General features: G+C 38.4%; 1 protein-coding gene across 1 annotated transcript in view; it reads right to left on the minus strand.

Moving 5' to 3' along the window:
- Nucleotides 1-15,959, minus strand: part of cobl (cordon-bleu WH2 repeat protein) — a 64,659-nt gene that overhangs the window by 23,496 nt on the left and 25,204 nt on the right. The window contains 4 exon segments of the mRNA XM_042490030.1: nucleotides 8,338-8,520; nucleotides 14,057-14,128; nucleotides 14,493-14,581; nucleotides 15,369-15,413. Of these exon segments, the coding sequence (XP_042345964.1) occupies nucleotides 8,338-8,520; nucleotides 14,057-14,128; nucleotides 14,493-14,581; nucleotides 15,369-15,413 (389 nt within the window).

Here is a 15,959-nt window from a genome sequence, read left to right on the forward strand (position 1 = left end):
GAAGAAGAAGCACGAGAGGTGAACAGAGGAAGGACTGCCTGTTTGCCCTTGCAGCAGTAGACTCCTTTTGTGCTTTCTTCCATACTGAATACATGCAGAGATACACTGGAGCCTTGTGGCATATGGATAAAAATCCTTCTCAACATAATTCCAGACCTCTACTGATGTCTTACATCAGGAACACCAGAGTTACCTTCCTTCTCTCCGTCTTTGCACTGATTTTCTTACTTTTACCCTCCCTTATTTTGCTCTCTTGTTCACACAGATTCTTATCTGAACAAGGCTAAGCCTTTCTAACCACATAATGCAACAGGGACTAACAGCGATGACACCCAACAGCTGACCGTCTTTGTTGATGTTGTAAAGGGGGCCATGAATTCATTGGATGGAGCTGTGACCAGTCAACAAGTGTTGTAAAAGAGACAGAACAGAGGGTGTGCAGCAGAGGAAAGCCACATATCATGGGGGGACAAAATATTGAAAGAAAAAAGAGACAGATGGGTAGCAAAACAAAGACAAAAAAAGGAAGGAAAAAGAAAGAAAACCTTTACAGGAGCACTCGTTACTGAATACAGATGCAGTAGCAATGTGTGTTTTGTCTGGTTGATTGAACCAGAGCTGTGCATTAGAGCAGATTAAAGTTAGCTACCATTGTAGACAATTACAGGACTGATGGATGGCTGTGAAAAACAAGCCTCCCTCTGCTGCCAACTCTCTACTTTCACAAAGTGACAGATCATCAGGAAGAAAAACGTAGCCAGCTCGATCAATCAAGAAGCCACACAGACAGGCAGGAATGCAGCACCTACAAAAACAAATTCATGCAACACAGAATACTGTGGGGACAGTATCGGGCAGAAAGATCCGGCCAGCATATTGTTTAACACACATGTACAACTGACTACAATGCATGCACAACACACATACATCCTGACAACAGCTGTAACAACACAAAAACATCTAGTTTAGACCAAACAGAAAGATTAAGAAGTAAACACCGTCCTCTTAGAGAACTGCAAACTGCCATAATTAAGAGCTTATCAACAATCAATCACATAACAATGTCAGAGCTATCTTAGGCAACCCTTTGTCAGATCTGACAGCTGGAATTCCCTGTAGACCAAGATTTCCCTTGTAATATCATACAGTTGCAACAGTGTTTCTGCTATCATGGTCCACTGATGTTCTTCCAACTGAAAGACAGTCATCAATTTTTAATTCCCACCTCAGGATTCACTCGCCTCAGCTAACAGATGTGGTGTAAATTATGACTTTCTCCAAATGTCTTTCCTCTCCTCTCTGGCTGGAGTCAACCTTCCCTAGCTTTTCACATGAAACTCTGCATAGAAATAGAAATGGTTTTGTTTTATATTGAACCATGCTTGATTGGCTATCAAAAATCCCCTTAAGGCATGTTTTTAAGCAAGCCATACTTACATTTAATGTCTATGTTTTAAATTTTGTTTAACATGGTTTTCACACATAAAAAGTAAAAAAAGGGGGCTTGAACCAGATCTATCTTGAGAAATTCTGGATCTTGCCACTGTTGGAGCAAGGTCTTTGCTTTCATTCTCTGCTTTCTACAGCACTGGTACAGCACTAAAAGCAAGTGTGGAGATGGATATGGCTATGTGAGATTAGGGCTAGGTAGACCAATCAAGATGGCAAACATTATCATTAAAGCATGGGTGCTCAACTTTTTGTAACTAAAGGCCTATTTCTGACCCGAAAAAAGACCACATGATCTAAAGACCGGCTTCCCAAAAACCGAGAAAAAAATGTAGCACAGAAAAAAAAAAGTGTTATGCTTCTATCAGCTGCAATGACCCATATAAATATGCTACTTACATATTTAAACTCACCTATCACTACCTTCCATTATTAATGTAAAGTTAATGTACTCAGGGTCATATTTTCTCACTCTGCGCTTACCTCTCATGTAACCTTTTCATTTTAAAAAGCCAACCCATTTTGTGTGACTGCATCCAATGGAACATTAGCTAGTTAACTGTGGCAAAAACAGTGGTCTCTCCCTTATGATGAGTGTGATGATACTCAAATGCAACTGGTTATTTAGAATTATACATTTTAATCTGACATGTTTTCATTTCTGTGAATTTTTTGAGCACATCTATATATAAAATTACAGAAAGTAAGCTTTGTTATTCACCCCCAAAAAAGTACCATCACGGCTCACTAGATGGCGGTCTGAGGCCCACTGTTGAAGAATAGCTGTGTAAGAGGAAACTATGAAGAATGCATGAAATGCAGTTTCAAACATGTTTGAAACTGCATTTCATGTATTAGACAGGATCTGGCTCTCATATTAGTGACGAATCTAATCCAGTTTGCCAGGTGGTGCATTTGAATCTCAGATTTTAGAGAGATGCACACGTATCGCCCCCTTCAGTAGAAAACATTTTTCTACTGACAAACTTTGCACAAATAAAAGTCAGTAAAATCACAATCATTTTAGGGGACATGAACAAAAGAAAACACACTTTTGAGTGTAGGGGACCTTTAAAGGTTGTTCCAGGTCTACATACATGTATGCTGCCAATCACCTAATTTCTTGGCTGACCGGGGAGATCACTTCATTATAAGTCTGGTGAGAAATGCAGAAAGCCTTGTCACTTGCTGTTCCCTGTTTAAAACACCTGTTAAAATGTGCTTTGGCAATACTGTTTGATTATGGTCATACCAATAAAGCCTCCTTGAACTGAATGGAAATTGCAGAGGAGTTCAAAAATGTGAGTAAAAGTAAAAAATGGGAGCAAAGAAAGTGCAATAAAAAACTGAAAGTTTGTATTTAGTTGCAGGTAATCCATTTTAGAACACTGGTAAACTTTTCTTACAGACAGCCTGCTTACTGCCGCTGATCTTATTACTCCTTCACCTTCTGCTCTTTAATGCTACTCGTCCTTTGTTGAACTTTTCCCCTGTCGTGTTCTGCTGCAAGGTGAGGGTGGTGCTAAGGGCATGCCAACCAGATTTCACGCTATACTGCTTTCTGGAAATATGATCCCATAGCTTATACATTGTTAATGTTGCACAACCCAAATACACGCACCTTTCTAAGACCTGATGCTACTTCACTTTGACTTTCTGTCTCTCTCTGTGACCCTTTAGGTCACTCAGTTTCTCTCTTTTATTCTGTCTTTATCCACTCTCTCATTCTTTGCTTCAGTTGCTCTGTCTTTATCTCTCAGTCTGCCTGCACACACAACACACATGGGCACAAATGCACTTACTCAAGAAGCACCTTCTGTTACTGTGCAGTGAAGCAGAAAGCTCAGAATTTCTCTGAACTCCTTTATCACAAGAGGCAATGTAGACATGGCTTGCTTTCCAAACCACAATAACAGATTGCCTATCACTGCTGGAAAAAAACACCCCAAAAAACAAAGTTGTGTTTCTCCGAACTCAATGTTCCAAAACATAATTTAATTCAGTGCTGCTCTCATAAAGACAGTCACAGATTGTTGATTGTTAGGCTAAGGAAACTAAACTGTAAACTTCTCGGCCTCCATGATGACTCCAGCATGTGAAAACATTTGATTCTGCTGCAGTCGAAGAAGATGGCTTAACACTCTTCCTGGAATACTGCGTCATCTGTTTTTAGTGCTGTTGCTATTCCCATTCTCACTAATGCATATAGCAATTTGTCCCTCAGACCCGAAAAAGGTCAAACATCTTCTTTCATTATTGTAAATGAAAGAAGAATTGTAAATTGAAAAGTTAAAGTATTTCTTTCAACACCCTGAAAACAATCCATATTGTGAATGAAAGACATGAAAGATAACATAAAACACTGTTAATGGTCACTCACACTGGTTAGTAAAAATATACCTGAGAAACAATGTGCTATTGACAATCTGTATCAATTTTTACAAAACTTATCCTACAAACATCCCCTTTCTTTCAACTTTCAAAAAAGTCATTGCACTGGCATTTCTGCTTAAGACAAGCTGTATGCGACCTCCAGAGCACATCAAAGTTTCAGAGTCGGAGCTGAGATTGCCTGCACATGGCTCTCAACATGGAGGTGGCTGTGATGGTGGCTAATAACTAACGGTGCTAACAGCACCAACAGTGATAACAATGGCAACAATGCTGACAGAGCCAACAGTGTTATTCTAGGATAGAAACAGGGGGTGGGCATTAGCATTTTCAGAAGCAATGTTGTCACCTTTACCCCCAGTAACGAACTGTAACCACCATGTTAGTGCAGTGAAGAGTGGTGGCAGTTAGCCAGTAGGATACACTTACAGGGACTCAGATACACTAATGTACAATCGGACCATCTACCACAAAAACAAAAAGGGAAGCTCAGATTTCAAAACACACAGCGTGATTTCATTACATGCTCAGGGCACCATTACTCCTCTTTAGAAACAGGAATCAAGGGCTGGTTCCAGTTGTGAACCTTTTCCAAATTGAACAATCCATCAAAATCATACAGAGGCAAGCTCATCAATTCCTTTTATCAATGCTGGTATGTTTTTTTTCTGACAGCTGTGTGTAGCAAGACAATAAGTCATGCATCTGTACTGCTTAAAAAACTTGCAACAAGAAAAAGTCACTGCGTAGTGGAAGAAACGGTCCAAAAGTGGCTTGATTTCACTAAGAAAGATGACAACAGAGCTGCTTATAATATCTCTAAAATTGTAATTTTAAGTCAGGATGGAAACGAAGTCAGCTATAGCCAGCTATATGCTGAAACATTGTTCCACACAATATGGGCTTGAATTCCAGGAATGCTATGTGTTTGTCACTCTTCCTATGAGTTCAACTGCTTCCCAACTAAGCATCGCCTCTGTTACCAAGGGTAAATATCCAATATTATAGTAATATTAGTGCCACACAGGCAGTATTAGCAGATTCTGACTGAGACAATGGGTAAACAGTGGCAATTTTGCACATGTGGATCATCTGTCTGCCTTTTATCTGTTTGTTTCTACACTGTGTTAAGACTAAGAAGCAATAAAACAGTTGTGTTGACACCTGGTAGGCCTCTTTTTCAACACAGAAAATTCATCAGGAAACAATAAGGGAATTTATAAAGAACTGGACCAATGGCAATAATGGCATTGGTATCAGTACCACTGATTCTTGTATGTCTAATATAAATAGACACCAACATACAATAGTGTAAGCCCAAACAAGAACATCCATAATAATGCATAAGTTAAACTTAGAGTTATGTTTCAGGTATTTGGTTCATCCAAACAAATTGGAAAAATTAAATCAAACATAAATTTTGCTTCAATTCACAAACATTCGAAAAGCAAAAGCAAAGAATACAAGGGATAGAGCCACACTGAAATGTTACATAAAAAACAACACGTTCACTTATCCTAAACTGATCATTTGAGATACACACAAAGGAAGTAAATCTTGCCCAAAATGTGGCCATGAATACAACAGTTTCCACAGTCGACTGTAGAGAGAATCTGGCCTGCTTAATTTTGTCAATGATATTAATCTAACTATGTTCCTACTACAGTTTAAATGACCTCCCTTACTCATCTCTGCTTTCCCAAAGTCTATTAGAAGCATTTAGCTTCATTATAACGATCTCATCATCTTTATATCTTATAGTATAATGTCAATGTCTATTACTGTGTCTTGTAAGTCACAATTAGTTGACTACCTAAGCTTGTTCTGCTCAGAGGGAGGTCTGTAATGAGGACAGCCATCATAGAGAGCTGTCCTCAAATGACTGGCTATCATGTGCCTAATCCCCCTCTATCTTAAACAGGAACACACATTCTCGTACTTTATAAACAAATAGTATCTCCATAAGTTGGGGTAGACTCTATCACAGACCTGCAAGCACAACAGAATAGAGAAAGTGTTTTTAGTGCATGATACACCTGAGTGAGCAAAATTCAACAAATTAATTTGGTGACCAATTGCGTGGGAGGAGAGCTTAACTTCCAGTCCATGACTTGTGGACAAACCTGCATCTGACCTATTATGTTTGAAAAGGATAGCGTGACATCTGCTCTGGCTGGAGCTTAAACTTTTTGAAGATGATGTGCTCCGTTACTTACAAGAAAAATGTTTCCCAGTGTAGCCTAATATTGCCTCCAGCAGCTACAATACCAAATTTCATGTAAACGTGAAAGTACAACTTGGATTCTGATTGTGATGTGATTTGTTTTGACGTGTACAATTGTTTCACAGATCCAAGTCATGCAGATCCCTTTAATGCCAATGCCCCTGAGAAATTGTCCTGACAAGACCTGGCTGCAATGACTCCCTTCACTGTCATGAAACTAAATCCTTTTTAATCACATTCAGACAACAAACACAGGCCAGGCATGCTGCTAATCTTGAACACCTCACACCTCCATGGTGTCCTCAGATGACACCAGCTATAATCACATTTACTCTCCTTATATAAGAGTATCAACCAATCATTCAATCATTGAAACTTTACATAAAAAAAAATGCACATAAAATTAAGTTCCACTTTTTACAGACTTGGATACACGTGACGAGAAAATTCTGTCAGTCTGTTGACCTCAGACTGAACTGTTGATAAGACCAACAGAACACATCGACAGCCTGTCTTCAATCTCTCTGCTCAAAAAACAACCCTTGTAAACAGAGTGGTGAAACATGAGAGGTGTCCTGCAATGAAGTATGACCTTGCAATGAGTGGACGACGTGCATGAATATACATGAGACTTAGTGTTTGGGCAGGGTAACAGTTCAGAGAAGGCATAAGAGCAGGATGGAGAAATCTATTATTAGACCAGTCATCGAGTCCTCAGATGACCTTCCTAACTCCTGTTCTGTGAAGCTGCCCTTGTGACTCCCAGTGGTGTCTCAGTATCTCAGCTCTGGTGTCATAACTCAGTCTGACTGGGGGACAGATAAGTGACTGTCTCACTCTGCACAACAACAATACTAAATCACAGTACTAAATAATTACAGCATGTATAAGTAGCTTCTTCATAGAGCCGCAATTCAGAGCAAAAACAACAATCATCTAATAACTGATTTGAAATAAATTACATAAAAAACGGACACATGCAGGATTTTAGCAGACAATGAAAACTAGACGTATTTATACTTTTTTAAATGATCTACTGGCAGCTAAATAATTGTTAAATTTACTAAAGTTCAATGGACAGATAATGTAATATTTTGGTTTAGCTCAACTCTGTCTAGTGGGGCGCCTGGTGGCTCAGTGGATGGAGTTGCGCCCCATGTGCAGAGGCTGTGTCCTCGCCGCAGCAACCGCGGGTTCAAGTCCGGCCTCGGCCCTTTGCTGTGTGTCTCCCCCTTTCTCTCTCTACCCCTTTTCACACTCACGCTGTCCTATCCATTAAAGGCAATAAAAGCCCAAAAATATAATCTTAGAACTCTGTCTAGTTAGATTTACCCAAATTAGATTATCTGTTGGGATATACTTGGACTGAAGCAAATTATGACCCATGTGCTTTTGCTGCATTATTCAACTACAGTCCATCGTAGTTGTTTGAAATGCTTAACTTATGACTATTTTTTACTAAGAACATGAGACATTGTAAATCAGGGTTGTGTTTGTGCATTCATTAACTTTCTATTCTCTTCATACATTTCTCAGAAATGTTTTCTGCTCTTTCACTCCCAGTTCAGTTCAGTTAATTAAGCTAAAGAGGGAAACAACACTCTCCATGCCATCCTGCAAGCAAAAAGTCCTCTCAATAACATCCAGCATGAACACTAGCTCCTCCAAAATAACAAAATGTATTATCAGAGGGGGAGAGGAAGGATGTTGGTTGCTTAACAACATTTCCCAGCATGCCGCCATAACACTGTAATGAGACTGCAGGGAGCTGTTGCTCTAATGCAGACGATACAGGTTGCTGTGACCGTGACAAGCTGAATCTAAGGCCAAAACATTGACAGATTACAAGGATGTACTACTTCAGGTCAGTCCAGGATTTCAATATTTTACAAAATAGGACAGTTTCTTAGATGAACAAAATGGGTTATGTCATCATTAAAATCCCAAATATAAACTATTTTTTGGAATTTCTGTGCATGCAGTCAGTCTTCAGACAATCATTAATCCAATGCATTTTTATATGCGTGAGATGGTGAGATTTTGTGTTTGTCATATAGGTATTAATTACCACATTGGGTATGTATTGTAGGTTTTACAATGGAGACAAAAAGTGACTATTTAGAACAAAGTTTTATGTAATGATGTTAAAAAAATGATCCATTATTATTGGAAGTTATCCACGAAGGCTATGTTTTCAAGTTAGAATACATCATACCATGAGCATTTTTTAAACTTACATGCACAAATTCTAAAAAGCTCTTTCATCCCCTCACCTGATAGCCCTCAAAGCTAGTGTGTCCAACGGTGGGGGTTGGAGCCCCAGGTAGTGCTGGGGCCCTCCTTTTCTTGGTCTCAGCCTTAGGAGACATCCTGTTTATGTTCATGGCCGACTGAGACTGGCCCAAGGTGCTGGGCCGATCCTCTACGCTGGGGACCCCTGACGCAGTGGACAGACCCTGTGGGTGATGTCAAAAATAAAGAGGTTGAGACTAGATTTACAAATGTGTATGTGAGTTTATGAAAGCTTTTAGGACATTTTCATACTCTGTTAATTGTTTTCTTGATTAACTGATTAGTTGTTTGGTCTATAGAATGCCAGAAAATGTGTTTCCTCAAGCCCAAGATGAGGCCCTCCAATGTCTTGCTTTGTCCAAAACCTGATATAACTGATATTCATTTTTTTTTGTCATAGACAAGTAAAGGAACCACAAAATGTTCACAACTAAGAATCTCAAATGAAGAAGAATAGTAATGAGTTTACTGTCTCCAAGGCCTGGCCTTACTGATCTCTGCCTCTCCAAAGGCCATTCAAAGTATTTAGCTGTCTTATACCAACGTCATCGTACTTATAGACTATATTATGATGTCAATGTCTATTACTGTGTCTTGTATATACAGTATATATATATATATATATATATATGTTACTATTGGTACTATACCTTAAAGACATGGTAAAATATACTAACTAACTAACTACCACTAACAATGCCAGGACTCATATAATCGACAGTGAGTTTTTTTGGGGTTGATGTTATCATTAAACTGAATTACAAACGTGTATTCTGTATCTTAATTAATTTTTGAATGGACAGGGAGATCCCCACTCCCCTTATCCCTTAATTTAAGTGTAGTCAGGTTAAAATATTATAAACATGTCCACATACTCATACTACACATTCAACTGATACCCACTGTAGTCCTTTCTCCAGTCACAACAATTATTGCAACATTTATTTGACCATGTTAAAAGTTCAACCCAATTTTCAAAGGGTGGCTGCTCCTGACCAAAGCACTGGAACAAAAAATGGTTCTCAATAACTGATCAAAGAGAGCCCAAAGTGCTCCTGAAAATCTGAATCTCCCCGTGGCTCAGCTTGGTACAGAGCCTTGGAACAACAGGGGTAACCAAACCATGACTCACATGGCCATGATCTAGAAAAAACACTGTGTTTAAAAGCAGATTAATTGATGCATTCAGACAATGTCTGGATACAGCATAAAAGCAGAGCAAAACGGAACATAAAGTTCAGGTCATTAGAATTAATTGGACCCAAGGTTAGAACATCTCACAGTGGGGAGGGATGGGAAAAGAACAGTTCTCAGAAAAGGCCTTGAGCGAAGCAGTCCAGTAGGCACGTTTGTAGATTTTTTTATTTATTTTTTTTTTCAACACTGGGGACATTTCACATGTGAGTATATGCTTTGATTGTTGATGATATTTTAATTTTAACAGCATGCTAAAAATAACATTTTATTTAGGACCCCGTGGCGTTGCTGTGAACTTAGTGAGATAGTGTAGCAAGACAGTTTTGTACTTTTTGTACTATTGAGCAAGGAGAAATCATCCACCAGGCTTGTCATATACATCTCACCTCTAAGCATGAGTGAAAGAGGAAAACAACAACTTATCCAAACATTTTCACCTTTGTGTTAAGAACTTATAATGACTACAACACCTAGTATATCTATGATTCATAAAAACATGAACATTACAAAAACAAATGGATAAACAACACTCAACACTAACATGAAAGTAACCCATGAAGAAAGTACAATGTAAGCCTGCAGCAGAAAAAAATGCCCATCTACAACATTAAATAAAAATATTTGCTGTCAGTGCTGTGTGACTGATGGGGGTAAGAGCAGGGTAAGGGGGAGGTGGGGCAGATGGCAGATGGGGGTCGACAGGACAAAAAAGAAATGTTGGAAGTGAAAGATTGATGTGATTTCTATTTGGGATCCTTAAAAAAGGAGCTTGCTTTCACTTCACAAAAATATAATGTTCAATGCTGGAAATTCACATGAACTCTGTGTGACTTTTTCACCTGCTCTCTTCTACTCCTTCCCTCTGGTAAACAATCTGATATCTGTCAAAACAGCAAGAGGGGAGAAGGTAGTTGTAACAAACGCACTCCAGCAAGAGGGGGGAACCCAAACTCACAGTGTCCTCATGATTACAAAGAGTGCAACTTAAAATGAACGTATTGAACTTCTGCTGAACTTCTTCATAAGGAACATGACTTACAAACTGTATCCCTGGGGAATTCCTTTTAGCACTTAAAGGACTGATCCTACTACAAAACCACACATTCAAAGCTCTAGCGGCCTATCAAAATGTCAGAATCACTCCCGACTAATCACATTGAAAGTTCATCTTACTTAATCAAAAAGGAGACTTCTCTGACACTGGCTTTGAGCAAGAACTTCTCATTTTAGAATTTAAAAAACACATCGCTGTATGACTGTTTGAAATTAGTGACAACTTATCTACATCACATACATGTAATGTATACAGGCTTAGATTAAAAAAAACATGATTGAGGTACAAAAGATGAAATACAGGAAAGATCAGAATGTGTGGGTGCATGACAAACGCTTTAAAGAATAACTTAACACCTGGCTAAATATGGGTTGTTTCACTGCCTGTTACGGCTAAGAGTTTCAGTCTGTTTCACCTCTGACAACGCCCAGCATCACCTCTGGCTGGGTGTGGGTGGGTGTTGTCAGAAGTGTGCAGTTTTGTACCTGTAACCACACCCAATAACGATGTCTTGGTGATTTGATACAGACTTGAGTACATTTTTAAATCACTGCAGCAAAGATTACAAGGACAAATGGAGGTCTTAAAAAACAAGATTTTCAGGGGGTGATAAGTCACTCTTTAAACACAAGCACATAAAAATATATCTATTATCACCAAGTACTTTAAGGAGCCATAAACAAATGACAGTTCACCTGCAATTAAGATTGATTTGGCACTGTCTTGCACACAACATGTGAATGTTTGTTGGCTACAACATAATAATCAAAACTATTCATTCACTTTAATATGCAATCATGTTTGCTGGTGGACAGATAATTGAATATGAGCTGTATTGACGCTTTGGGTAGACTTAATAAACTTCATTAATCTGGTTTACTCCTATCCCTTAAAGTGGGACCAAATTCATACCACTTTGAGAATGTTTGTAAAGGTCAAATTGCTACTCTAAGATATTTGATGAATATGGGCCAATCAAAAAATAAATATATAAAAGTTATCTAAAACAAAAAAAGGCCCATTTTCCCTACTTTAAGTCAGTTTGCAGAATTAGCAATGCCCAACATGATGCTCTCGGACTGTGTTAGTGTTTTAAGACCACACAGACTGACTGACACACACACACACACACACACACACACACACACACACACACACACACACACAGAGTAGTTTAGCCCCCAGTGAACAATTAGAGATAAGAGGCTGGGCTTTTAGTGCTAATGTAGCCAAGGTAGGGTAATCTGATGCCTTCAGGCTGATAACACTGTGTGTGTGTGTGTGTGTGTGTGTGTGTGTGTGTGTGTGTTTGCTTGTGTGCATGGATGCATGTGTGTGGTCCGATAACAGTCACTGGCCGAGAAACAATCATATCAGAGAGAAAAAGCCCAGCTGCATCAAAGCCCACTGGAAAGAGCAACATGGCTGAGAAGAAGCAATAAGGATAAATATATATTAGCTCCCACCGTCTTTCAGAGTTTAGAATATATTTCAGATCAAAGCAAAAGCTACATACTCTGTCTTTTTTTAGGTTGAATGTTTAATTCAGGCTCTGCTGTCTTCTTTTCTTTTTAATTTCCCTGTTGCAGAGTATCTGATGCAGACATTAAAAGATGAGGAAGACCAGACAGAAAAACTAAAAGAAGAGTACAATAATGGTGACGATGAATATGATTCAATGTTGATGTTGGTGCTTGATATCAAAGAAAACACTAAGAACAAAGAGGTAGAAGGATGGGGTAGTCGATCCAGAAGCTTTGTGCTTGGCAGGACAGGGAAGTAAACCTAAGTGAGCCAGGCAGTGTTTTTCCTGCTAATACAATCAAACACCATATTGATCTGAGGTGAGCCACAGATGGCTGCTGCTGAACTGAAGTTCATGGCTTCAGAATCAAATTAATGTGATTGAATTATGGATATAACAGGTAGAGAGCTGCTTGATGCAGTGTCTAAATGCACGTCTGGTTTAACATGGATGTGCGCTCCAGCTCCGCACACACTGGGGTGATTATAGGGAGATAATATTGAGGTTCCAGTTTATTATGAATCCTCCAAAGTTTAAAGTCGTATAATCTGCTATGTATTTGAATCCTTCTGGGTCCTCAATTGTCTGTGAGGACTGACTGTATACTTCTTCATTCATGTGGACTTCAGGATAAAGGCTATTTATGTCAGTATCACGAATTGCAGGTAGCACTGTTGGTGCTCCCCTTTGGACCTGTGAGTGCGAACAGACTGCTGACTAATCTTTTGAAGACACTTACTGCCCTCTAGAGGACCATCTGTGCACGTGATCACAACTCAACAGTCAACTGCACAGAAGCAACAATTCTGTATATTTTTAAAGAAATATTTCAGTCTGACATATTTCCTATAGATTTGGCTTTTGTGTTTCTGTGGTAATGCTTACTTTGCAGCTGCCACCTCCGCTTGGAGACAAAGATGAAAAGTTGACAGAAAAGTTTAACAGGTAATTCATTAATCATTTACTAATATCCAAAATACCCAAAAATGTGTTCAAGTTACTTAATGACAAAAAAAAGCATGTTTAAATTTCAGCAAAGATGTCACAACTTCTAGGGTCATGCTTGTTAAGCTGACTTATTTTTTCATTGCTGCTATGCAGCAAAATTTCACTGATCAGAATGGAAACTTAAGCGAATACATTTGAATACAGGTTTATCAGACTGAGTTCCATCCAGAAACTCTTAGCCAAACGCTATTAAAATCCTGCTGAGGTTAACACAACAAGCAGATTGGTGGAGACATGTACAGCAGCAGCCTCATTCTGTTGAAGCCTACACAACACGCCCCTACAAACCCCGCCCACCACCAGTACAAGACTCTGAACAAGTACAGTACACTATTAATAAAATATTGTGTACCCAGGTTTAAACAGATAAGGCTTTTATATTAATGCAATGACAAAGTATCAGCAACCATGTAAGAAATGGACATAACAACAGGAACTCCCCATTAAATTTGATGAAATCCAACACTACAGACATGCAACCTTTGTTTAATGGAGCTGCATGTAACTCTGAAAGATAGTTGATTGTTGAGTCTCAATTCCAGGTCATCAAATACTGGCACTTTGGGTCGGTACCCAGACAAACCACCAATTTGACAATCTAGAAATTAGACTCAACAATCAACTATTTTCTTCCAAAGTTACATTCAACTCATTTAAATAGTTCAATTCCTGTTGCAAGTGCAACAAAAGTGTCAAAGAAGTTTTGACTCAATCCTGTGGTAATGTTTACGGTTTGTGTTTGTACTGACACTGCTTTTTATTATATTGTACCCATGTTCTTGGTAATCTGTTCACTCATAGTAAATGATTAGAATGCTTCAGGAAAGAGTTAAAGTGATTAGTTTAATTAAACCAAATCCCACTTTGATTTGATTTATCACATCTGGACACTGTCAGATGTGTCAGTAATACTTACATTGGATTGTGTGTCTGTATTTTGAGTTACTTTATCATCACAGTCATCCATGCCCAAAGATGTTGTTTCTTTCTGCAAACAGAAGGCACAGCTAACATGCAGCATTCAACTGTTCAGCCATGCATTTAGCCTGCCGTGGCTATCAATCTGTATGAGCATGACTGGCATGCACCACTCAAGGTTAGTTTGTAAATTATTACACCATCAGAAATTGCTCAGGGCACTTGTGCAATTAAATCAATGCTAAACTTTGTGGATAGTTCTGGTGAATTTAAAGCTATTCTTAAATTAATAATTCAAATTTAATACTGTGTTTGTATGACCTATAATAACTTTGATAGTAAAACTACACTGTTAAAAGTGAAATAATTAGAGTGAGACAAATACAAAAACATTAAAAAAAGCAACAACAGCAATCAGCAGACAGCAGTCTTACCTTGGTTTTCCTCCTGCTGAACTGAAAGATACCCAGAAGTCCTTTCTTCTCCGCTCTGCCCAAACTGGTAGTACTGGAGCGAAGTGAGTCTATAAAAAAATAAGGAGGGAGAGTTGGGTATTATGGTGTCTGTACCTCATGAAAGCAAAGCAATGGAGTCAGGTTCATTCTTTGACAAAAATATCATGAGGAATTCAAATGATCCCAGCATGCATAGGTTAGTTAATTAAGTTACCAACAAAATTCATAGTGAGTTTGTTTTTACAGTAGAATACAGTGAGTTTAAAGTACACTCTCTCATGTAAGCCAATTTGGTTTTGGTTTTATTCCTATGATGCTTTACTTTATTTGTGTGTACTTTAATTGGTCATTTTAAAACATTTTGCAATGTTCTCAATATACTACCTGAAAAGAATAATCTACCATATTTCAACAGCAGAGGGCGCTATAGCTTCATTTTTCTTAAAGCCCACCCCCTATCTAACCCTGACAGTCCACAAAACAGCCCATAAGAATGTGTCATGATAACAGTGTTGTCTTGAGGACAGGGAGGGAAGGTAAAGTAACCATTAGAAAAATCACGCAGCTATAATACTGGGTTAATTGGATTCGTAAAAAAAAGTGTAAGTACACTACGTTAAAAAGAAATAATTCCAACCTGACCGGCATTGATTATATCAACACAAGTATCAAAATTACAATGACATTAAACCAACAAATTATTTCTTTGAAAACAGGGGGCTAAAAAGCAAACATGCATGTTCTACACAGTAAAACAGCAGGGTTAATAAGCAAGCAACAGTACGCTGGGTTAAACAGCTACATTTGGTTGGAACCGGGAACACTATGACAGACAAGACATTTCATGACTAATACCTGAGTAGTTAAGAGCAGGAGCAGAGGCCATTTTAGGCTGAAGAACTGGAAAACATGAGGTTTAAAAATCACAAGTTATTTATGGATAAATGACCTGCATTAAAAAATAATCTATTGTATTTGCACTTTTATATCACCACAACACAGCTGGTTGTGTTTCACAAGACAGAAACAATCTGTGAATTTCAACTGATCATGACACAAGCTAAATAAAGTGTAGATTTTCCTCGATAGACCAGCTCACATGCTCTTCATGATAACAGTGTAAATTACAATAACAAAAAATAACATTATGTAATAGTTCTTGACCATAAAAATTGCATAATGTTCTAAACATCCTTATATCCTGCATGACCATAAACTGCAAGCTTTTCCTCTAAGATCACCCTCCGTGACAAGGACAGTATCAGTAAATATCAATGGGTGTGGACTGTTACCATGGTAATGAGCCACAATATCAGATCCTAGACAATAATTTAACTTCCTACTAGATTCAGGATGTTGTATTGTAATTATTGTATCCTTGGGGACAAATCGCACTTAGCAGGACTCAGATAAACATAAAACAAAAAACACAAGCCTATATTTTTG

Source organism: Plectropomus leopardus, chromosome 7 (genome assembly GCF_008729295.1).
Source record: "Plectropomus leopardus isolate mb chromosome 7, YSFRI_Pleo_2.0, whole genome shotgun sequence".
NCBI classification, from domain to species: Eukaryota; Metazoa; Chordata; class Actinopteri; order Perciformes; family Serranidae; genus Plectropomus; species Plectropomus leopardus.